The sequence below is a fragment of the Myotis yumanensis genome, unplaced genomic scaffold (assembly GCF_028538775.1).
Source record: "Myotis yumanensis isolate MYYU_CA2020_CCGP unplaced genomic scaffold, mMyoYum1.0.hap1 SCAF_2, whole genome shotgun sequence".
Lineage (NCBI taxonomy): Eukaryota > Metazoa > Chordata > Mammalia > Chiroptera > Vespertilionidae > Myotis > Myotis yumanensis.
This window is the reverse complement of record NW_027223753.1, coordinates 45,449,718-45,475,082: the sequence shown is the minus strand read 5'-3', so window position 1 is coordinate 45,475,082 and position 25,365 is coordinate 45,449,718. Positions and strand designations below refer to the sequence as shown.

The window sequence follows — 25,365 nt, the reverse complement described above, 5'->3', positions numbered from 1 at the left end:
ATTTTTCAAACATATACAAAAGTAGGACAAATGATTTTATGAACTTCCATGTTGTTTCAATAATTAGTAGCATTTTGCCAATTTTGCAACATATATATATATATATATATATATATATATATATATATATATATATAAAGAGCCAGGATTGTTACCACTGAAGGCTCGACCAGACCGGAAGTCAGTGCTGGGTTGCCATGGCGACCCAGCACTGACTGGGGCCTCTGTGGACGCCCAGACCCAGTACTGAATGCCTAGGGGGCTACAGATCAGGCCCAGAGAGAGGCCTGTAGAGGGGGAGTCAGGGTCTGATCCATAGCCTCAGTGGCAGCCGTTGATCAGAACTTGTCTCTCTCTCCCGCCAACAGCCGCCCTCCATTTCTCTCCCAGCCTCCACCAAGGCTGCTGATCAGCCCCGCCTTTCTGATCAGGCCCCGTTGCAGGCCCAGAGATGCTGACTGGCATAGAAACTGACCAATCAAAACCAAATCTGGGTGAATATAAGGAGCCAATGGCTGCCTAGAAGGCAGAGCTTTTGACGCTGACTGGCATAGAAACTGACCAATCAGAACCAAATCTGGGTCAAACTATGAGGATCCAATGGTGTCTAGGAGGTGGAGCTTTTGACACTGACTGGCATAGAAACTGAGCAATCAGAACCAAATTGGCCAGCAGAGGAGGGCAGCTGGGGGCAGATCAGACCTGCAGGGAGGGCAGTTGGGAGCAAGATCAGGCCGGCAGGGGAGGGCAGTTAGGGTGATCAGGCAGGCAGAGGCAGTTAGGAGTGATCAGGCAGGCAGAGGCAGTTAGGGGCGATCAGGCAGGCAGAGGCAGTTAGGGGCAATCAGGCTGGCAGGGGAGAGCAGTTGGGGGCGAGATCAGGCCAGCAGGGGAGAGCAGTTGAGGGCTCGATCAGGCTGGTAGGGTAGGGCAGTTAGGGGCGATCAGGCAGGCAGGCAGAGAGGTTAGGGACGATCGGGCAGGGAGAGGGGTTAGGGGCAATAAGGCAGGCAGGTGGGGGTTAGGAACCAGCGGTCCCAGATTGTGAGAGGGGTATCCAACCGCCTGATTAGGCCCGATTCCAGTGGGCCTAAATCGGCGGTCAGACATCCCCCGAGAGGTCCCCGATTGGAGTGGGTGCAGGCTGGGCTGAAGGAAATGCCCCCCTCTGTGCACGAATCTCGTGCACCGGGCCTCTAGTGTAAATATATACTAGAGGCCCGGTGCATGAGATTTGCACACTCATGCGGGGGGTGTCCCTCAGCCCAGCTTGCGCCCTTTAGCTGATATCCCACTGATGGCTTAGGCATGGGCCTAAGCTGCAGTCGGACATCCTTAACACTGCCTCAGAGGTGGGAGAGGCTCCTGCCACCACCGCTGCGCTTGCCAGCCATCAGCCTGGCTTGTGGCTGAGGGACGCTCCCCCTGTGGGAGTGCACTGACCACCAGGGGGCAGCTCCTGTGTTGAGCGTTTGCCCCCTGGTGGTCAGTGTGCATCATAGCGACCGGTCGTTCTGCTGTTCATTCGATTTGCATATTACCCTTTCATTATATAGGATTATTATATAGAATATATATATACACATACATATGTACAGTCATGCACCACATAATGAAATTTCTGTCAACAGTGGATCTCATATACAATGTCCCATAAGATTGTAATGGAACTGAAAAGTTTTGTCACCTAGTGATGTAGCCATCATAACATCATAGTGCAGTGCATTGCTCATGTGTTTGTGATGATTCTGATGTAAACAAACCTAGAACGCTGCCATTCTTATAAAATAATAACACATACAATTGTGTACAGTTCATAATTCTCTGTATAATAAAAGCCTAATATGCTAAGTGTCTGACCATTCATAAGACGTGCACTGACCACCAGGGGGCAGACGCTCCGACCGGTAGGTTAGTTTGCTGCTGCGGTCCGACCAATCAGGACTGGGTGAGGGCCCTGGAGCCCTCCTGCGGCCCCTCCCTGGCCCCGATGATGCACCGGTGGGGTCCCTCCACCCGGCCTGTGCCCTCTCACAATCCGGAACCCCTCGGGGGATGTCAGAGAGCCAGTTTTGGCCCAAAAATCACAGGTCAGGCCAAGGGACCCCACCAGTGCACAAATCTGTGCACTGGGCCTCTAGTACATAATAATAAATAACTATGTTACTGGTTTATATATTTTCTACTTTTATTGGTATTTTAGAGTTTTCTCTTTCTACTGGTAAAAGAAAAAAAGTTTGCTATAAGACACTATGCCGTGTTATGCCAGCCACAGCTTCATACATCTCATGTTTACTTTGTCTCCTGATTGCATCATTTTTTCTTGCACTTGTAGTCTCATGTTGTTTTGAGCAGTAACATGCTATATAGACTTGTAAATCCTAGGCATGTCATTTCATCAGAATATTCTTTAGTATGCATTGCTAGTAGATAATTACTTCTTTCATGACCATAGTGCCATTACACCTTGCAAAATTAATAGTAATTTCTTAATAATATCTTTCACCAAGGTAATATTCCTATTTCCATGGTTGTTTCAAAATGTCCTTTTATAGTTGGCTTATTAGAAAAGGATCCAAACAAGGTTTATACATTGTAATGGTTCTTATATATTTTAAGTCTTTTTGAAACTTTTTAAATGTTACTCTTTTTCTTGTAATTTATTTTTTGAGAAAGACAGATATTTATTCTATAAGCATCTTCCAAATTCTGGTTTGGTTAATCAACCAAAATCTTGTGGTATCCTTTAAATGATTTCTCTATTCATATTTCCTATTTCCTATAGAAATGGTAGTTAGAGATAGAGGATTGATTAGATTCTGGTTCAAATGTTTGGTAAGAAGTGCCTCATAGGTAATCTGTATAATTCCTGTTACATCACCTCAAGAGGCCCAAAATGGTCTTATTGATGTTCTCATTTTTCCTATTCTTCCCTTAAGTTCAGTGAGCATTCTTATGATCATTGTTTTGAACTCTGCATCTGTTAGATTGTTTGTCTCCATTTTGTTACATTCTTTTTTTAGAGTTTTGTTCTGTTCTTTCATTAGGGACATGTTTCTTTGTCTCCTCATTTTGGCAGCCTCCCTGTGTTTGTATCTATGTATTAGGTAGAGCTGCTATGTCTCCTGGTCTCCATAGAGTCACCTTATGTAGTAGATGTCCTGTATGCCCAATGGCACAGCCTCCCCAGTCACCCAAGCTGGACACTTCAACTACGCAGCATCCCCTGTGGGCTGTATGCACCTTTCTGTTGTGGTTGAGCCTTGATTGCTGTGGGCACATCAGTGAGAAGGATTTACCCCCAGGCTGATCAATTAGGAGGACTGGCCATGACCACCGTGGAGGATCTGCTTTGTAGAGACCAACTTCATGGAGCAGGACTCACTTTAGTGTGGCTCTGGTGCCCACTATGTTCGCCCCCTTTTTTTAAATATAAGAGTTTATTTGAGCCAAACTGATGACATAAGCCATGGAACAAGGTCTCAAATGTTCCTGAGAAAAACAGTTTTGCAGTTTCTTTTACGCACTTGAAATTAAGAAGGGGGTGTGAAGATCGGAGAAAGTGAGGTGGGGATTGGTTTATATTAACAAGAGTATGTGTTCTTTTTTTTTATTTTAGAGAGGAACGGGAGGAGAGAGAGAGAGAGAGAGAGAGAAACATCAATGATGAGAGGAAATCATTGATTGGCTGCCGCCTACACAACCCTTACTGGGGATCAAGCTTGCAACCTGGGCATGTGCCCTTGCCCATAATCGAACCCAGGACCCTTCTGTCCACAGGTTGACGCTCTATCCACTGAGCCAAACCAGCTAGGGCAAGTATGTGGTCTCTTGAGGGTTAATACACCACTTGCATTTCAAAGGTGTGTTAACCTAGATCAGGGGTAGGGAACCTTTTTTCTGCTAAGGGCCATTTGGGTATTTATAACATCATTTGCTTAATATAAATTCATGTTGCTATGAAAAAAGCTCCTAGATTTATTGAATTTTGATAAATCTTGGCAGGGCCAGACCAAATGATTTCTTAGGTCTTATGGGGCCCACGGGGTGGACATTCCCCATCCCTGACTTAGGCGCACAAGAATAATGGGCAGGGCCTCCCTAAAACCTTTCAGTAAAGAAGTTATAGGTCTGGTGTTTTACTGCCCACCATGACTTGTTCAGTTAGGAATTTGATCAGATCACTCTGTGAGGTTACTTTTCATAGATCCCCTTTTTTCCTCCACGGTTGCCCCTTTTGGTCAGAAATCAGCCCGAAGGATGCATTGATGACCAACCTTTGGGTTGGACAGTGTGGTCTCACAGCAGTAGAAAGTCTCATTCCTAGGAAGTCTCAGTATTGACATTGTCTTGTTCACCACTGGGGATGGGGTAATACTGTAATCATGGGATCTGAGTCAAGGCAGAATATTTCCCAAAAAAGGAAGGGCATGTAAATGGAAGGCAGTAAGGTCTTATGGCCTTCATTGTGAAAAAACACTCTTGTTCTGAACTATCATGATTCGAGTTTTGCCTTCTCATCTTTCAGTATTTGGCATTAAGTATAACATTTGCATGAGCCATGAAAGAGGATTAACAGATATCATATACATGCTCAGTAATCATAAATATTTGGACTATATAGAAAAACCCAAAGAACAAATATAACTATTATTATGACTAATATCATTAGCAGACAGGGAAAGACAAACAAAAAGATTCTGAGTTCAGTATCAATCTGTACATATACAGGCCTTGCCAATGACTTGGGATAGCTGTCTGCCTTTGTGTCAGTGACTCCTCATCCTCAAGGAGTCTTTAACGTCCACAGACAGGCATAGATGTTCATTCACATTTAGGTTGGCGTGTGTTTTTTATTAGATGTCCTTTCCAATAAACAGTATCTCCAGGTAGCAGTCATTGACCTTTAAAGTCTTCATCTCCTGATACAAAGCAAGGAGCCAGTGGGGCACAATGGGACCTTGCTTGTACCTAGCACCATATCCAGGTCCATGGGATGGTCCTGGTTGGGCTTCTTCAGATTACTGCCAGTTACCAAGTAAATGTTGTTGCCAAACCTGTGGAGAATTTTTATAAGAGTTTATTTGAGCCAAACCGATGACACATGCCAGGGAGCAAGATCTCAAATGCTCCCTGAGTCCACCCCTTGAGTGTGTTGCTTGTGGAGGTAGTTGGGTGGTTATTTGGCATGGTCTGAAGCTGTCCACTGGGTGCCCTGGTTCTGGGGCCTCCTGGGAGGTGCAGGCCAAGGTCAGTCACTGAGTGTGCCCTGCCTGGGGCCACCTGGCATGAGCTACAAAGAGATCTGCAGAGAGCTGCTAGTTGTGCTGGACTTGGAAGTGCCCAGGAGAGCCAAGCCATGAACCAAGGCTGGCTGCCTAGTGCTGGGCCTAGGGCCTCTTAGCAAGAGATACAAGGCTCTCCAAGGCCAGATGCTGCTTGTTTGAAAGATTTTAAGAAAGTTTGCAGCATGAGCCAAGACAAGTAGTTTGTATGGAAAAAACACTAGAAACAGCTTACAAACACCAGTCTTCTTAACTCTTCCTGTTGTGGGATACTAATCAGTAGGCCATGTCCTTCAACATTTGGGGGGTGGCAGAATGCAGTCTCAGATCAATTCTAGGGTCACTTTTAAGCATCTTTAAGTTTTAAAAGAGGATCTTGATACAACTTTCAGAGAGGGGAGACTTACAGAAGTAAAATATGCCTTCGTGTATATCAGTAGGCAGATTTATAAAAATTATTTACTGAAGAATATTTAGTGGGATAGTATGTATTACTCTCTATATAATAATTGTAAACAGGTATTTTTCCTTTTAACCAACACAGATACTAAAAAGGAAAAAAGAGGCACCTCAGTATTCTTAAGGTGAGGGAAGAAAAAAAATACACCCACACGTGCACACACAAAGACTTATTTTATGAAAGCTAGAAAATTGTTTTCAAGGAGAAATGTATGATCTACAGTTACAATGTTTAGATATTTGGCAATTGGAAAAAATAATTTTTTGGTGAAAATAGGAAAACAGATTGACATAAATGTACATTAGGGTAGTGACTTTCATTTCTTGTACATACACAGTGAAATAGTTCTGGACAATAAATTCTTGGAAAAGTAGGGTAGGATTGGATAAATGTCATAGTTTATGACTGAATACATATAAACAGGTGAAAACTCAAGATGGAGAGGTAATAATAACCACCTGATAAAGAAACTTAAAACCCTTTCACCCTACAAAAAAGATTGTGTTAGAGTTATAACTTGATATTATAGTTTGATTTTTTAAAAAGATATTGGTTACACTTGTGGCTACTATGGGTACATAAAATAAAGAATGGAATGCTTTTGTTCCCTCAATAGAAAGTATTTATCATTTAAAATCTTAACTGTAAAGTAAAGTTGATACTACAGATTTGGGAACTAATACCAAGATTATTGAAAAATGTGACACAGCCACTATTTCTGCCATGGTGTCTTAAAAATAAAGAATAGTTGACAGTGGAGAATTATATAACTTTCAAGACAGCTACCAAGCTAAGTTCAATTCTACAGTGGCAACCTCTCATGAGCCTTCAGACCTTTCCTTTACCCCCCAAATCTACCCTATTATGTCTGTTTCACATCTAGATTTCAGGTCTTTCATAATTTTATTTTCATTTATCTAAGCCTCACCCTTTACTCTCACAAGAATTGTTCTGTGAGATTACTGCAGCCCACTTTGATTTTCTCTCTCCCCTTAGTTTCTTTAGCACACATACAACCTTACTATCTGAGGCCAGAACAATTTATTCTCTTTCTTTGTATACATTAGTTAGCAAGTGCTGGGTGATTAGTAAGCATTATAGAAAACAAGTTCAAAGGGAATTAAGAAGAGCAAGCAGTTAATAGTGTGGTAATGGTATTTGGAAGAAGTGGATCATGAATAGGGACCTAAACCAAAGACTAAGTCCCAGGGAAGATAAGAACGAGAGGGCTAAGGCCCAAATGTACATAATCTAGATACTGGGACTGCAGGTGCCATTTAATATTGGATGAATCAACTAAAGAATGAATGTGTAGAGTGGCTTGGCCAAATTTATTTGACTGTTCTTTTTTTTTCTTCTATTGAATTTATTGGGGTGACATTGGTTAATAAAATTATATAGGTTTTTGGTGTATAATTCTATGATACATCATCTGCATATTGTTGGACTGTTCCTTTTAAGTCATTTATTCATCACACAGTTTTGAGCCCTAGGGTACAAACATGAAGAAATGATATTTATTTTCAAGAACTCAAATTTTAGTGGGGCAAACAGAAACTTAAAAATTTGCTAGCTCCAATAGTAAGTATGAGAACACAGAGGAGGGAGCTGCAGTGAGGATTTGTGTAAGATAGGCCAAATTCTCAAATACCTGAAATTCCATACTCAATTGTTTGAACATTATTTTGGTTATCAATAAGACAAGACACTGTGACAGAGCAACTGTGTGAAGGTTTAGGACATTACTGATCCTTCCTAGGATTTCCTTGTGGGATTTATTACGACATCTGAGAGTTTCCCTGGCCTGGCCCCATTATTACTTCTGGTTCAACTGACAGCAAAAGTCAGGATATAATTGGGAGAGTCAGCTACCTCTATCTCTAGCTTGTTTGGAAATAGTATCTAGAAGATAATAAACTTTTAATGTTAAAATTTTATAAATAGCAAATTGAGATGCCTAGTTAGTGTGGAGACCTAATATATCTACATAACTTGAAAAATAGTGTGCACTTTGTAGGTAATAATTGACTATACCTAAAATCCAAAAGAAAGAATAAGAAAAGGTGTATTGTTTAAATTTTCTGAGTTTTCAAAGATATTTTCAAAGATCTATAACTAAACATAAATATTTTTTCCCAAATTAATGTTTATTTGCAGTCATTTGAGCCTTCAAGAATCACAAGGAAGAGAGGTTTTACAAATTATTCTCCATCAACTGGAACTTGTCGATTGAGCCCATATGCTTCTCCCACAGGCTCTAAAGAACAAGAGCACAAAAATGGACCTACAAATGGTTAGTTAAACATTCTTTCCCACTTACTGTAATATTTTTCAGGTTATTGGTTAAATCAAAATTTTGATTTAATAATACATGAATATTGCTGCAGCTGATTTTTTTCTTCTTAAAGAATTCAACATAGAAAAGGCTAGAATATAGGTATTACTTTGGACATAAATGTAAACTTTCTAGGCACTTATTTTAAAATGCTGCTGCAGACTTTGTTCCCTTTCTATTCCATCCATTAAATAGAAATTATGGCCTGACTGCCTTCAGCTACTATCAATTATAATGGTTACAGATATGCCTCTTAACAAGCTATCCATCATGTGCATAAATTAAAGGGCACATAATTCAGGTACCGCTGCACTATACAGTTTAAGAATGATACTTCTAAATGTTATTTTTATACATGTTGTCCATTTAGTTTTATTCACATTTTGTGTATCTTTATATAGCTGCCTTTATTTATTATATTTCATTCCCTTCTCTTTTTTTTTTACTATTTTAAATGAATTTGCAAAAGGTTTGTAGAATTTTCCATAAGATAATAACCTAATTTAATATTAATTTTTTTATTTTAAAGTATTGTTAGTTTACATTTTACCATACATATTTTTTCTTCTTTGGTAGTTTACTGCTAAATGTTTATTTAAAAGATATAGAACTCTAGATTTCATAGGTTTAATTTTTAATACTGGAAAAGGTTATGAATCAGTGGCATGTCAAGTTTCTATAATATAAAATTTTAAGTAGGCTCAAATTTAATAAAATATATTTAAGATATGCTGTGATTAGCCTAATTCATATTTTATTGTTTCACATTTATTGAGTGCTAAGCATATACTAGAAGCTACACAGAAACAAAGAAGTCTTCTCATTTTACCTAATTTGTTGTAATGAAACCCATAATGAGATCTTAAACTTTTAAGTGACATTTATTTTACTTTAATCAAATGCTTTTTATCTTAAAACTATCACTGTTAGATTTGCTTTCACAAAAATATATGAAGATGTATACATTTTCTTCAAGTTCTATAGTTGTTTTTTATACACTTGATATAACTTATGTTTAAAAATAAAAATTAGTGTCTTAGAGATGGCACTTCTCTATACTGAAATGTGAATAGATTTTAAGTGGATCTGTATTTAATTTCCATATTGAAATTAAATATGGACTTAAGGGAACATTCCTTTTGCCTATAAAAAGACTGGTCACATGATTCCAGTTGACATTTAAGTGGATAATTATCACAGATTATAGTACTAAGTAAGCTCTTTTTTTAAAAGTCATATAGCAAGGTTTCCTGGGGAGCTGGTTATATTCTATTTCTTAGTCTATCTTGTGGCTACACTGGTTCACTATAATTATTCATTAAAACTGTGGTTTATATACTCTGTTATATGTATCTCACATACAGAAGTCTCAAAGTAGGAGAATTCTGTCTAGGCTCTTATATCAGATTATGTCATCTTATACATATTTTAGAAATAAGAAAACCTGACTCTTATGAAGTAAATTAAGTTCCAAATGAAGTCATAACTTCTATTAACAATCCTCACTTTTTAAATATTATACAAAACATAAGGTACAATTTTAATACACACTTTTATCTAACATTTTCAAGGACATTTGAAGTACTACTCACTTCCTATCATACTTGGGATATAATTCAAAACCTTATTATGACTTTTAAGGCCATACATCATCTAATACCTGAGCATATCACCTGCCTCATTTTCTACTAACCTTCCCAAGTTTACACTACTTTAGCTATTCTTTCTTGCTATTCGTTAATCATGCTGAGCCACTTTCCACCACAAGGTCATTGTACTTACAGTTCTCTCAGTCTGGAATACTCTTGCTCCAGGTATTGATATGTACATTCTATATACATCTGAACCATGTTGTATGTCAACAGATGACTTAATATTAAATGTAAATCTATTTGTAGTTATGAGGAAAAATCTGATTCTACGTCATCCCTCTACTTACTCTGCATGGGCCAAAAATGAGGTGACCGATTCCACCTCATACATTTAAGATATAAACACACATACGGTGCTGTGCCAACACAGCCAAGGGTTCGGTTAGCCTGATGGGGGGTGGCGAAGGATTAAAGAAAAGACAGATAAAGAGAATAAGCTGGGTCTAGGTCAGTGATGGCGAACCTATGACACGCGTGTCAGAGGTGACACGCGAACTCATTTTTTTGGTTGAGTTTTCTTTGTTAAATGGCATTTAAATATATAAAATAAATATCAAAAATATAAATCTTTGTTTTACTATGGTTGCAAATATCAAAAAGTTTCTATATGTAACGTGGCACCAGAGTTAAGTTAGGGTTTTTCAAAATGCTGGCACGCTGAGCTCAAAAGGTTCGCCGTCACTGGTCTAGGTGGATCTCCTGTGCCTGGCTGTGGCCACAGAGAGAGATACACACAGCAAGCTGAGCCTTTATTTTATAGCCAGAGGTAAACAAGGTAGTGGTCACCATAGTTACAGTGTTCTTGTGAGTTTCACTTGTTTTGGCAGCCCATTAGCTACCTAGGAAGGATCTAGGGAGCTTATAAGGTCAAGCTTAATTATGCTAAGAGGGCTGTGCCCTCTAAGCTGGGACTTGTTTGTGGCTTTGCCAACAGGTCAGTCCGAGGCTTAACCCTATAGCCGCTCCCTACAACATACATATTCATTTATTTATCATTACATATATACATATACATATGTATTATATATGTATGTGAGTGTCATTTTATTGCTGCCCTCCCTTCCCCCTTAGCAAATTTCTCTAAACTGTTTTGCTTTTCAGAGGAGAGGAAGAATGGTACATTTTTTTCTCCTTTTCTCCCAAGAATGCATCAGACTTATTTTTAGATAATTAAGGTAGCGGGATAAACAATAAATCTGTATAGTTAAAGTGAGTACTTGTAAGTTGCATAATAGATCTATAGAAATCACCCATACTGCAACAGTGTAACATCACAGAGATATAAAGAGAAGACGATCAAACAATGCAGAAAAATGATAGAGGAAGAAGCTCCGACCTATGTCAAATAGGAGTTCCACAAGGAGGAAGTAGAGAGAATGGGGCAGAACCAGTATTATAAGATATAAGGACTATCCGTTTTGTTTTGTTTTTTTTTTTAATGTTCTCTATTTTAATTTATTATATGGTAAAGATTGATAGATCTAACCCATATAAAACAAAGGCTCTATGGAATTCTCAGTTTTTTATCTATCTTTATTGTTGAGAGTATTCAGATGTCCCCTTTTTTTGCCCCTTTACCCCCCTCCTTTCTACTCCCGCTCCCTAACCAGGCCTTCACCACACTATTGTCTGTGTCCATCAGTTTTTCATAATTAAGGAAAAATGGGAATTTTCAGATTAGTGTAGTATGCTTAGTCTGAGCAGGATGAACTAAAACAAATCCATACCTAATCATATCATGCTGAACTCTAGAGCATTAAAGACAAAGAGAAAATTTTAAAAGCAACCAGAGAAAAGACAAATTACCTACAAGGGAATGACAGACAGATAGTAGACTTCTCATCATTACAGCAGGAAATGGAATAATAATACCAGCCTAAAATCACAGCTGATTTTTTTATTCAGGAAGTGAAGATGAAATAAAGGTATATTCAGATAAAGTCTAAGAATTACCATTAACAGATACTCCCTTGAAAGGATTACTGAAGAATGTACTGTATAAGAAGCAAACCAAACCTCAGGTAAAGGAATGGAATGCAAAGCATACTGGTGAAAAATTAATTAGCAAACAAATTAGTAATTCTTAATTGTAAACTTAATGACTAAAATATGAATACAAATGTGCTGACTATAAAGCAAAAGACAAACAATATGATGGGTGGTGAGTTAAAAACAAATAATATTTCATAATAGCATAGAAGATAGATGAGGGAGCAGAAAGGAGTTGGTGATTTAAGGTCCTTGTAATTTTCAGGGAGCAGTTGGAAAATCTGTAAATTGACTTTTTAATTGTGTTTTTGTTTGCTTCCTTATAAAGTGGGGAAATTGTCAGGATTATTACAAGAATTAAATTATTTAATACAGAAAAGAATTTAGAATAGTGCCTGGCATACAGTAAGTTTCAATACATATTTTAGCTATTTTTATTAATATTATTATTTAGATTTTAAGACATAGGACAATTAAATGTAAATGGAACAGAAAAAGAAAACAAAGCAAACATTAGCTTTTAAAAGAAGCTAATAGTTGATATAAGAATATTAATATAGACTAAAACAGACTTTAAGGCAAAAAGGCTTTATTGAAGATAATAGAAATCTTTACATTATTAGAGAAAGAAAGATGCAATACCAGAAAATGCTGAACTTCTGCACGTAAAACAAAAACTCTAAAAAGACAAAAAGACAGCCTTACAAGAAGAAATTTACAAATCCCTAACCATAGTAGGAGATTTTTTTCCTCTCTTCAAAGCTGATAGAATGGATAAAAAGTTTGAACCCAACTAGCAATCTTAATCTAATGATCAAACAAAGATAATACCCACATATAATAAAGCATATAGCCCTGGCCAGTGTGGCTTCTTGGTTAAAGTGTCACCTTCACATCAGAGGGTCTCAGGTTCAATTCCCTGTCAAGGGCACGTACCTGGGTTGCAGGTTCAGTCTCCGGCCATGGTCCAGTGCATGCATGAGGCAACCAATTGATATGTCTCTCTCACATTGATGTTTCTCTTTCTCTCTCTCTCCCTTCTGGCCTCACCCCCACCCGCCCCTCCCCCACCCTCACCCCACTTCTACTCTCTCTAAAAATCAATGGGAAAAATATCCTTGGCTGAGGATTAACAAAAAAATAAAGCACACAGAACTTTTACAAAAACATAAGTAGTTTGGAGTCACAAAGAAGTCTCATCATACTAAAAATTGCTGTTACACAGATCACATTCCCTCTGATCAAAATTTCATACCATTAGGAATCAATAATAAAAAGGCTGCCCTCTAAAAATTTTAGCACATGTGTTTGGAAACCAAAAAACTCGTAAATAATTTATTGACCAGAAAAATCAGCCCTCGCTGGTTTGGCTCACTGGATAGAGCATCAGCCTGCGAACTGAAGTGCCCCAGGTTGATTCCAGTCAAGGGCACAACCTAGGTTGCGGACTCGATCCCCAGTAGGGGGTGTGCAGGAGGCAGCCAATCAATGATTCTCATCATTGATGTTTCTATCTCTCTCTCCCTCTCCCTTCTTCTCTGAAATCAATAAAAATGTATTTTTTAACAAAAGAAAAATCATAATGTAAAGTATAAAATATTTAGGCATTGAATGATAATGAAAACACGTCAACACTTAGAAAAAAATTTTATACCTAAATATTGCATTATGTCAAAACAGTTTTTATACTTATAATACATATATTTAAAAAGGAAGAATAATTGAAAAAAAGGAGACAATCATTCAACTCAGAAAGGTAGAGAACAATAGAACAAACCTGAAAAAGTAGATGAAAGGAAATAATAATCCTCCTATCTAATAAAAGAGAAACATGGTAATTAGCCGTACCTCCGCTACCCTTCCCATTGGCTAATCAGGGAGATATGCAAATTAACTGCCAACCAAGATGGCGGCCGGCAGCCAGGCAGCTGACGCGAACAGGAAGGCTTGCTTGCTTCAGTGACGGAGGAAGCCAAGCTCCCCCCCCCCCCCCCCCCCCCGCCTGCCTTGCCGGCCTCTGAGCTGCAACTCTAAGAAACATTGTAACAAATAAAGAAGCTAAACCAAACCCCAGAAACCTGCTTTAGTCAGCCAGGCTTCAGCCAGCAGGACCGCAACATTGTTTCAAATGCAGAAGGTAAACAAAGGCTGGAAACCTGCTTTCAGCTGGAGCCGAGCCTCAGAGCTAAAGCTGGCCCAGAATAAAAAGAAAAAAAGGGCAGGTTGGGAGCTTCAGTCACCCGCCAGCCTGAAAACGGCCCTCAGCCCCTCACCCAGACTGGCCAGGCACCCCATTGGGGACCCCCACCCTGAACCAGGACACCCTTCAGGGCAAACCAGCCTGTGCACCCCCACTCATGCACCAGGCCTCTATCCTATATAGTAAAAGGGTAATATGCCTCCCGGCACCGGGATCAGCATGACGGGGCAGCGCCCAAACCCCCTGATCGCCCTGCGGCTCTGTGTGTGACAGGGGGCGGGGCCACCACCTCCCTATCAGCCCTGCTCTGTTCGTGACAGGGGAAGGCTCCCCAACCCCCTGATCAGCCCTGCTCTGTGCCTGATGGGGGGAGCTCCCCAACCCCCTGATCGGCCCTGCTCTGTGTGTGACAGGGTGAGGCGCTCCAACTCCCCCCCACCCCTCCACGGGCCCTGCTCTATGTGTGACGGGGTAGAGCCATAACCTCTTCACTGAGTGTGACAGTGGCGGCGCCCCAACCCCCTGATCGGCCCTGTTCTGTGGGTGATAGAGGGCAGCGCCCCAACCCCCTGATCCACCCTGCTCTGTGTGTGACAGGGGGCAGTGCCCCAACTCCCCTATTGGCCCTACTCTGTGAGTGATAGGGGGGAGCTCCTCAACCCCCTGATGGGCCCTGCTCTGTGCATGACAGGGGGGAGCTCCCCAACCCCCTGATGGGCCCTGCTCTGTGCGTGACAGGCGGGAGCTCCTCAACCCCCTCATCAACCCTGCTCTGTGCATGACAGAGTACGGAGCCCCAACCCTCCTGATGGGCCCTGCTCTGTGAGTGACAGGGGGCAGCGCCCCAGACCCCTGATCGGCCCTGCTCTGTGCGTGACAGGGGGTGGTGCAGCAACCTCCCCATCAACCCTGCCTTGAGTGTGACAGGGGGAGGTGCCCCAACCCCCCAATCGGCCCTACATTGAGCGTGACTAGGGGTGGCATCACAACCTCCTGATCTGCCCTGCTCTGTGCATGACAGGGGGCGGCGCCCCAACTCCCCAATCGGCCCTGCTCTGAGCCCGACCAGGGGCTGCACCTAGGGATTGGGCCTGCCCTCTGCCACCCGGGAGCAGGCCTAAGCCAGCAGGTCATTATCTCCTGAGGGGTCCCAGACTGTGAGAGGGCACAGGCCGGGCTGAGGGACCCCCCTCTCCCCCGAGTGCACAAATTTTTGTGCACCGGGCCTCTAGTTCTAATATATAAAAACTCTGGGTCCTTCACATCTGCAAGGACCAGGAGGCTCCATCAACCAGAAGTCAGTCCTGCAGTCAGCGCTGGGTTGCCATGGCTGCAGGCATGGTGACCCAGCACTGACTGCTGAGGGGGCTGTGAATCAGGCTCAGAGAGAGGCCTGAAAAGAGAAGCAGGGTCTGATCTGTAGCTTCTGTGGCAGCTGTTGATCAGCACTTGCCTCTCTCTTTAGCTCTGGGCTTGGTCAGCAGCCACGCCTCCATTTCTCTCCAGGCCTCCACTTTTCTGATCATGCCCCATTGATAGGCCCAGAGATGCTGACTGGCATACAAACTGACCAATCAGAACCAAACCTGGGTGAAGTATGGGGAGCCAATGGCTTCCTAGGAGGCGGAGCTTTTGACAATGACTGACATAGAAACTGACCAATCAGAACTAAATTGGCTGGTAGAGGAGGGCAGTTTGGGGCGAGATCAGGCCGGCAGGGGAGGGCAGTTAGGGGTGATCAGGAGGCAAGGCAGTTAGGGGTGATCAGGCTGGCAGGGAAGGGCAGTTGGGGGCAAGATCAGGCCGGCAGGGGAGAGCAGTTAGAGGCAAGATCATGCTGGCAGGGGAGGGCAGTTGGGGGTGACTAGGCTGCCAGGGGAGGGCAGTTGGGGGCCATCAGGCCAGCAGGGCAGGGCAGTTTTGGGCGAGATCAGGCCAGCAGGAGAGGGCAGTTGGGGGTGAGATTAGGCTGGCAGGGGAGGATAGTTGGGGCGACCAGGCTGGCAGGGGAGGGCAGTTGGGGGCAATCGGGCCGTCAGGGGAGCAGTTAGGTGTTAATCAGGCCGGCAGGGGAGTGGTTAGGGGGTGATCAGGCTGGCAGGCAGAAGCAGTTAGGGGCAATCAGGCAGGCAAGCGGTTAGGAGCCAGCAGTCCCGGATTGTGAGAGGGATGTCCAACTGCAGTGGACATATGGCAGTCGGACATCCCTCCAGGGGTCCCAGATTGGAGAGGGTGCAGGCTGGGCTGAGGGACACCTCTCCCAGTGCACGAATTTAGTGCACCGGGCCTCTAGTGGTAGATATGAACAGAGATTATTAATAGAAAACAGTCAATAATAAAGAAAAGCAACAAAATTAAAAGAAGGTTTTTTGAAAAGACTGATCAAATGGTAGTCTCTGGCAAGACTGATTTTTTTAAGTGGAAGAAGGAACACATGATACATATTTCAAAAGAGCTGATAAACTAATATCAGTTTAACTATATGATTAGCAATTTGAGATATGTGCGCCAAATGTTTCTTAATGTGACCCATAATCTAATTTGGATGAAAGATTTTAAAACTTATCATTCTGTTGCTTCTCAAATATTAATGTTTTAGCATATAAAATGCAATTCCAATATTCTCATTGGTACCTTTCTATTCAATAATATAGGTAATATTTTTAAAATACTATGTTTTCTTTTATGGGACTCAGTAAAGGTATTTTGAATTTAAAAAGTGCCATTTACATTGTTATTTTTTCATGAATTGATTCTCTAAAAGATTCTTCACTCTCCACACTTGTTTACTAATATTAATTTGATTAATTAAAATAATAACAGGACTCCATTTGCCTCATAGCCTACAAACTCCAATTTGATCTGGCAAACTGTCCTAGAAAAAAGTTGCTAACTAGTAGTGACACCTTACACAAATAATTTGAATCTTTCTGGGTCAATCAAGGTTTTTCTCAAGTCATAACTTTTGATTTGGAATCAAATGATGCTATAAAGTATGTGTATCTATCTAGTAGCATCATGATACTAGCCTAAACCTGTTTGAACTTTAATCTATTAGTAAATAAGCATAGCATTGTGGTTAGGAGCACAGCCTTTGTAGCCAGGTAGCTGGGTTTAGATCCTGACTGCCATCTACTAACTTTAGGGACTTGGATAAATTATGTAACCATTCTGTGCCTCTATTTCCTCATCTGTAAAATGAGAATAAGAGTGACTGCCTTATAGTTGTACAGATTGATTAGTTAATATTCATAACATTTAAAACAGTGCCTACTCCTAAAAACATTATATATTAGCCATTATCATCATCATCATTGGTTGTATTTCTGAATGTTATGATCTGTTGAAAGCTATCTTCATTAGTTAGTGAAAAGGCTCCCTGGAGCCTTACTGGAAAGTCCAAATACAATTTTGAATGGAATCCAGATTTAGTGATGGCATGTTTATTACCAGTGTTTTGCAAAGTTACATTTAAAGGGAATCAAGTACACAGGTGATATAACTGTTTATTACCTAGCAAGAAAAAGACCGTATAGAATCCACAGCCCTTTAGCGTATGTTCATTGCTAACAGAATGGAATGAAATAAAGGAAAGTAATTATTAATTAACTAGAAGACTCTTAATGATATATTAGAGCAGTGGTTCTCAACGTTGGCTGCACATTAGAATCACCTGGGAATCTTTTTAAAATCCTGATTTCTGGGCCTCATCCTCCAGAAATTCTGTTTCTTTATTACTAATGTTGTGGCCCCACCCCATAGCAAAGAAACAGAATTTCTGGAGGATGAGGCCCAGAAATCAGGATTTTAAAAAGATTCCCAGGTGATTCTAATGTGCAGCCAAGGTTGAGAACCACTGTATTAGAGTCTACTCAAGTCTTTGATAACTGATCCAGGTGTTATTCTTTGTGACATTAATACTCTTCCTATTTAACAATTGGAAATATATATCATAAACATAAGCTTTTCCATGACAAGATTAAGATTAATGCTGTTGATTACATTTTATAGGATGAGATTTGATTGATCCTCTTATAATAATAAAAATGTTTAGAAAGGTATTGAACAATTGGTGAAAACTTAACGCATTCTTTTACTATTTCTCACCTAACATTACTGACTGGTGCTAAAATGTGAAAATTAATTACAAGTTAAAAGGACAGAATAATTTATTTTATTTATTTTTTTAAATATGTTTTTATTGAGGGTTGTTTTTTGTGTGTGTGTGTGCTTTGTTTATTTTTTTTTTTTAGAAAGAGAGGAAAGGAAAGGGAGTGAGAGAGGGAGGGAGAGAGAGAAAAAAACAACAAAACATAGATGAGAGAAAGAAACATCCATTGGCTGCCTCCTGCACACCCCTTACTGGGAATGGAGCCTGAAACTTGGACATGTGCCCTGACCAGGAATCCAACCAGTGACCATTCAGTGCATGGGATGATGCTTAACTGAGTCACACTGGCCAGGACTTTTTTAAAATTTGTATTTATTGACTTTAGAAAGACATTGGAAAGGAGAGTAAGAGAAGGAGAGAGAGAGAGAGAGAGAGAGAGAGAGACATCAATTTGTTGTTCTACTTATTTATGCATTCATTAGCTGATTCTTATATGTGTCCTGATCAGGGATTGAACCCGCAACCTTGGTATATAGGAACAAAGCTCTAACCAACTGAGCTACCCGGCCAGGGCAAGAACAGATTAATTTTAATATTTAATTGGGGAGCTTTATTGAATGTAGACAGCACAGTACAAAATTCAGGAAATTAGTTAATATTAATTTTCTAAATAAAGTTTAATATGTATCATGGATTTTCACTTGATACAAGTGATTTTCTACAAAACATACATTTCCAGCTTAATTTTTTCTTTAGAGAGACAGATTTTAATAGACTTATTTCCTCAAAGTTCTCCAAAATCATAAATGTTACCTTTTTACCCTTCTATCCTTCATTAAATAAACTCTTAACCATATTCATTTATTCTGTTTGGAATTTAAGGATACAGACAAGTCATATAATGAAAAGTTAAACAAAGGAGGTAATTAGTACTTTAGCAAAATTTCTAAATCATAAGTTTTATTTTTTGGTATTAAAGTCTATTTTGAAATGACAACTTAGTTACGATATAATTTTTTGAGAGAAAGCATACATTCAAAGGAACAAATGTGGAAATTATTATTAATCAGTTTCTGAATGATCTTACTCAATAAAATTATAAATACCAGAGCATAGAAAATATATTTTAAATACGTTTCCCCCTAGTAATAGGAGCAAGTAAGATTAATGAAATAAAAATTAAATGAAGAAAAAAGATAAACCAGTATTGGAAAGTCTGTTCCAGACAATATATTTCTTAATATGTTAATAAATTACATTTGAAAATTTAAAAAAATTGCTTCACTTTACCTGTATATTTGATTTCATTGGGAAGTATTGGATCCTTCAACAGTGTTCGCCTACAGCTATACTGTTCAGTACATGTAGATATAGAGCATTTAGAATGTAGCGCATCTGAATTGAGATGTGCATAAGTGTAAAGTACACACCACATATCAAAGATTTAGTGTGAGAAAAGAATATTAATTATAATTATCTCTAGTCATTTTATATTCTATGTTAAAATTATATTTTCGGTATTTTGGGTTAAGTGGAATATTAAAATTTATTTCACCTATTACTCCTTTTTAAAAATTTAAGTGACACATTATATTTCTGTTGGCGAGTCAGATAGTTTTTCACCATACATTGTATCAAACAAATTTTTAGAAAAATAATGAAAACATTGAGTAAATAATAGTTCCTGTGCCAATTATTGAACAAATGTAACTATATAAAAATATGTAATAGTGTGTGTGGGGGGAGCGGGGGGTGTCATCATTTATACATTTAGAAAATGATTTCACTTTTCTATTTGTCCTTAGAAGTAAAGAGTTTGGATTATTCATTAATTTGCTTATTTATTCATTCAGTAAACATTTATCAAAGGCCACATATGTAAGACACTGAGAATATTTATGCTAATGTGTCCTCAAATACTTGTTATACATCAAGTATTTTTAAAATATATAGTGTATATTGTACTATAAAGTACTATAAACAAACAACTAAATGGTTAGCTCATTAAACAATCATTTACTTGACCTCTAATAAGTGTAAACATCATGTTCTACTAGAGCTATGAAATCAAACATAATTTAACCCTGCACACATATGAAGGATAACTTAGTTTTCTCTTCAATATACTAAGCCCTAGTGGACATTTTTTCAAACAATTGTTTTTCTCTATATAATGTCATCATGGATAAAAAATAGAATAATAAGAAATGAAAAACATAAAATAATTATTGGGAAGTTATCCTTAATAGTGAATTTTTTTCTCATAGCAAATTTCAGGATACTTTTTCTTTTCCTACTTTCATTTGTCTACCGTTTTATTTAAAATTTGGTGATCAAAATTTTATATAAAATTTGACAATTTTCCCCTTACGTTCTTCTTTTTATTGTACATGTATAGGAAAGAAAAAAAAATTGAATCATCTCAGTTTAACCAAGAGAAATAAATCTACGACAAAAGACGATGAGTAAGTTTATTTTTGAAATAATATACACGTCTTGAAAGAAAAGGATCATATTTGTTAGTGATAATTTAAGAGAAATTATTTCTTTGCAGACATTAATAAATAGTCATACCTGAGTTGAAGTATTCTTTCTTAAAGAAGTAAAATACTTTATTTGTGATGTGTTTTACAATGTTCATATGATGGTGATATATGATACCTTAATTTTAATACTCATTGAGCCCAGTTTTCCCAGCCTATATATAAGAGACCAGCTTAAGGTAAAACTGAGGAACACACTCTTTTCAGATTTACATAAATCAGACTTATAGATTTATGTTGTCTGGGAACACAGTGCCTACCAAATAGCTGGTTCAAGAGCTAAGAATACAGTGAAGCCAGCAGAGTAAGGGATCTAGAGGAACCTAGAAGGCAACATGCCAGCAACCAACCATATTCATATTGGACTGCCAATGATGCCTTGGATGAAGTCATTATCTGTAGAAAGCTACTGCCTATGTATTCGGGAAAGAATATTTGTTCACTGAGGCTAGAAAAATTGAATTAAGAACAGGGATTAAATTTTCAAAGTAGTTCATATGTTCAGCTCATTTACCCTTTTAGCTGTATCTTCTGTGTGCCACACAATATGATGGGTGGATAGACATGAGAAAAATGAAGTTTCTACCCATTGTGAGATGATGGTCTTATGTTAATACTAGAGGCCTGATGCACGAAAATCGTGCAAGAGTAGGCCTTCACAGCCCCGGCTGCCTCAGCCCTCGCGGCCCCAGCTGGCTTGTGGCCCCATCCCCCACCCACTGGTCGTTCCGGAAGGTCATTCCACCGTCCAGTCTAATTAGCATATTAGCTCTTTATTATATAGGATACCTTCTTCATCTTAGAAATGGGTTGTGGGTAATGTTTCAAAATGTTTTTAAATCATTTAGTGGAACTCAGAATGAATTTTTCATATAAATAGTGTTGTAATTTGTAGTTATACCCCCAGGTCAGGGTCACAAGTCAATTTTTTTACGAAATGTAGCTAAACTGCTTTAAAAAAATAGAAAGTGAGTGCCATTTAGAGTACAATAGTGATGCAGGGAAGAAGTTCTCAAAGAAGTCCCCTTGTTTGGCATCTCCTACATTTATCACTGTACCCCTTTATTTGCTTTTCCTAGCTGCTTTCCCTAGCCACGTTCCCCCCAACTCCAAATATTTCCATGTGCCCTATCCCAAAACATTTTTGTTGTAAATTACTACTCTTTCCTTACCCTAATCAAAGTTCCCATTTCCTCAGTGAAATCTATCTCAACTTGATATTATGAGAAAAGCATTTTTTAACTTACTATATTTAAAAATAAACAATATAGGTACAGAGTAAAAAAAACAACCTCAGGCCCAGCCAGTGTTGCCCAGTGGTTTAGCGTCGACCCATGCACCAAGAGGTCACCGGTTTGATTCCCAGTTAGTCAGGACACGTGTCTGGGTTGTAGGCTTGATGCCCAGTGCAGGACGTGCAGGATGCAGCCGTTTGATGTTGATATTTCTCTCTCATTAATGTTTCTATCTCTCTCTCCCTCTCCCTTCTTATCTGTCTAGAAATCAATTTTTAAAAACCACTTGTATTTTTTTAAAAATCTCAATTTGTACAAAAGGACATACAGGAAAGCTGATGGCAATTAAGACTTTCTGAATCCTATATAATCTTGTATTTGAAAGCACTTAACTGCTAAACCAAATGACTATCTAATACAATAGTATGAAGTATAACAAACTTAGAAGTGAAAAGAGGCAATGAAGGAGGAAATGTTTTTGGACAAGAGTGATACCATGTAAGCAAGCCAGAATTACCTGCTGCTTTCCCCCTAAAACAGCTCCACTTAATCTAACTTTTTATAGTGTGTTTTTTTTCTTCTTTCTTTTTCTGAACCTATCAATTTACTTACAGCTCACATTTTTTCAGAATAGCTCCTATGCACAGCTATTTGCTGAAAACTCTTGCAAGGAAGGTTGTGTTTGGCATGGCCTTGCTTAAGTAAGGATCCTGGGAAGAGATTTTCAGGTTTAATTTAACTGTATATCCGGTGCCAAGACTGAATTTCAACTCAGCTAGTTCCACAAGCCACATGTGAATTTCCTAAATATCCCAAGTTAGAAACTCCTCTGTTAAGGGGTCATGTCTGAGCTGAGTAGTTTCCACCTGCCAACACAACCAGCCTCCTCACACTCTGATAGATATTCCTTTAATTCAGAAATCTACCGTGTTAGATAAATGATTGATTGTTGACATTGTTTCCCTTCTTTTTTGTTTACCCAATAGTAGATTGCCACTGTTTTTGAATTTTTTTATATTTTCAGCTTTTGTAACTTAACTCTAATTTTTTTAAAGCTTATTTGGTCTAATAAGTATTTTTTAGTACCTAATGTTTTACTGAGCTTTTATGAATGCCACTTGATGTAATTTTGTATCATTGCACAAAAACTGAAATAAATTTCAAGTTTTAAAGCAAAAAAAAAGAAAAAAAAGGAGAATAGCTCCTATATCAGTGAGCTTTCAAGTAGCAATTGGAAAGGAAGAAATAAAACTCTATTTGCAAAGGACATGATCCTATCTATATATATAGGTCATCCCAAAGAATTCACAAGAAGATACGAGATATAATAAACTCAGCAAAATTACAGGGTATAAGATCAACACACAAAAGTCAGTTGTATTTCAGTGTACATGCAGAACAGTTTGAAAAGGAAATTAAAGAAGCAATTCCATTTACATAGCACCTAAAAGAATAAAATACCTAAGAATAAATGTAGCTAAAGAGATGAAAGACTTATACACTTGAAATTACAAAGCATTGCTGAGAGAAATTACAGAAGATCTAAACAAATGGAAAGACATTTTGTGTTTGTGGGTAGGAACATTTAATATCATTAAGATGTTATGCCCTGCCAGTGTGGCTCGGTGGTTGAGTGTCGAACTATGAACCAAGAGGTCATGGTTCAATTCCTGGTCAGGGCACATGCCCAGGTGGTAGGCTTGATCCCCAGGAGGGAGCATGCAGGAGCCAGCTGATCAATGATTGTCATCATTGATGTTTCTCTCTCTCTCTCTCTCCCCCTCCCCCTTCCTCTCTGAAATCAAAAAAATATTTTTTTTAAAAAAATAGATGTTACTACCTCCACCCAATATGAATCTACAGATTTATTATAATCACTATCAAAATTCCATCATTTTTTCCAAAAATGGAAAAGCCTGTCCTCAAATTCATATGAAACTATATGGGTAGAGATCAAAGACATTATGATATGTGGCATAAGTCAGGTGGAGAAAGACAAATACTGTATGATATTACTTATACAGTAGGTCCTAGGATTACGTTGGAGATCCGTTCCTATGGCTCGACGTAACGTGATTTTTGCCGTAAGTCAGAACCCACCTACATAAGCGCCTATGTCACTGACATGGAGCACATACACAGCAGTAATGAAATGAAACAGTAAAAAAAAAATCTAAAAGAAAGATAACAATTCCTGACCTTTACTTGTGGTAAATAAATAATAAAAAACATAAAGTACATATATGTACATACATCAAAATGACGGAACTTTTTTTTTTTATAAATAAATGGGAGATGGTGACATAACCATGAAATGACGTATGTCGAGTCCGACGTAACCTGTCTGTATGTAGAATCTTAAAAAAAAAATCACTCAAAAGGACAGAATAAAATATTGGTTGCCAGGGGATGGAGCATGGGGGATAGAGTAGATGTTGTCTAAGGGTCTGAAACTTGAGACAAGTAACAAATAGGTCCTAAATGCATAGTGAATATAGGCAACAATATTTGTTAATATAATCTTCAAAAGTGCTAAGTCTAGAGCTTAATTATTCCAATCACTAAGAAAAAATGATAATTATGTAACACTGGAGGCCCGGTGCACAAATTCGTGCACCAGTGGGGTCCATCAGCCTGGCCTGCGGGATCAGGCCAAAACCGGCTCTCTGACATCTCCTGAGGGGTCCCGGATTGCGAGAGGGCGCAGGCCAGGCCAAGGGACCCCACCGGTGCATGATTGGGGCCTGAGTGGGACGTGGGAGGTTGGCCAGCCAGGGAGGGACCGTGGGAGGGCTCCAGGGCATGTCCAGCCCATCTTGCTCAGTTCCCATCAGCCGGACCCCAGCAGCAAGCTAACCTACCAGTCAGAGCATCTGCCCCCTGGTGGTCAGTGCACATCATAGCGACTGGTTGACTGGTCGACTGTCCGCCCCCTGGTGGTCAGTGCACGTCATAGCAAGCAGTTGAGCAGCTTTAGCATATCATTAGCTTATTACACTTTGATTGGTTGAGCGGCTAACTGGACGACCGGACACTTAGCATATTAGGCTTTTATTGGATGATAGAGGTGTTAATTATCACTACAATGGCAATCTTATCCTATATAATAATAGAGAAACATGGTAATTAGCTGTACCTCCGCTACCCTTCCCATTGGCTAATCAGCGAGATATGCAACTTAACTGCCAACCAAGATGGCGGCCGGCAGCCAGGCAGCTTGAAGCGAACAGGAGGCTTGCTTGCTTCAGTGACGGAAGAAGCCAACGTTCCCCGCCTGCCGCTGCCGGCCTCTGAGCTTGCAGTTTAAGAAGCATTGTTACAATTATAGAAGCTAAAAAAACCCAGAAAACTGCTTTCAGCCAGCCGGGCCTCAGAGCTGGAGTTGAAACAGTGTTTCGACTATAGAACCCAAACAAACCAGATACCTGCTTTCAGCAGCCCAGGTCTCAGAGCTGGAGCTGAGCCTCAGAGAGAAAGCCGGCTCTCAGTTCCAGTGACAGCCATAGAAGGTAAATAAATCCAAGAATAAAAAAAAAATGAAAAAAAGGACAGGTT

At 39.4% G+C, this 25,365-nt stretch overlaps 1 protein-coding gene across 2 annotated transcripts in view; it reads left to right on the top strand.

Annotated features, from left to right (window-relative positions):
- ITGB3BP (integrin subunit beta 3 binding protein) overlaps window positions 1-25,365 on the top strand; it is a 56,647-nt gene that overhangs the window by 11,768 nt on the left and 19,514 nt on the right. For both annotated transcript variants that reach the window (XM_070403360.1, XM_070403362.1), the window contains exons 3-4: window positions 7,903-8,038; window positions 20,431-20,497. In XM_070403360.1, the coding sequence (XP_070259461.1) occupies window positions 7,903-8,038; window positions 20,431-20,497 (203 nt within the window). The remainder of the gene's footprint in view (window positions 1-7,902; window positions 8,039-20,430; window positions 20,498-25,365) is intronic.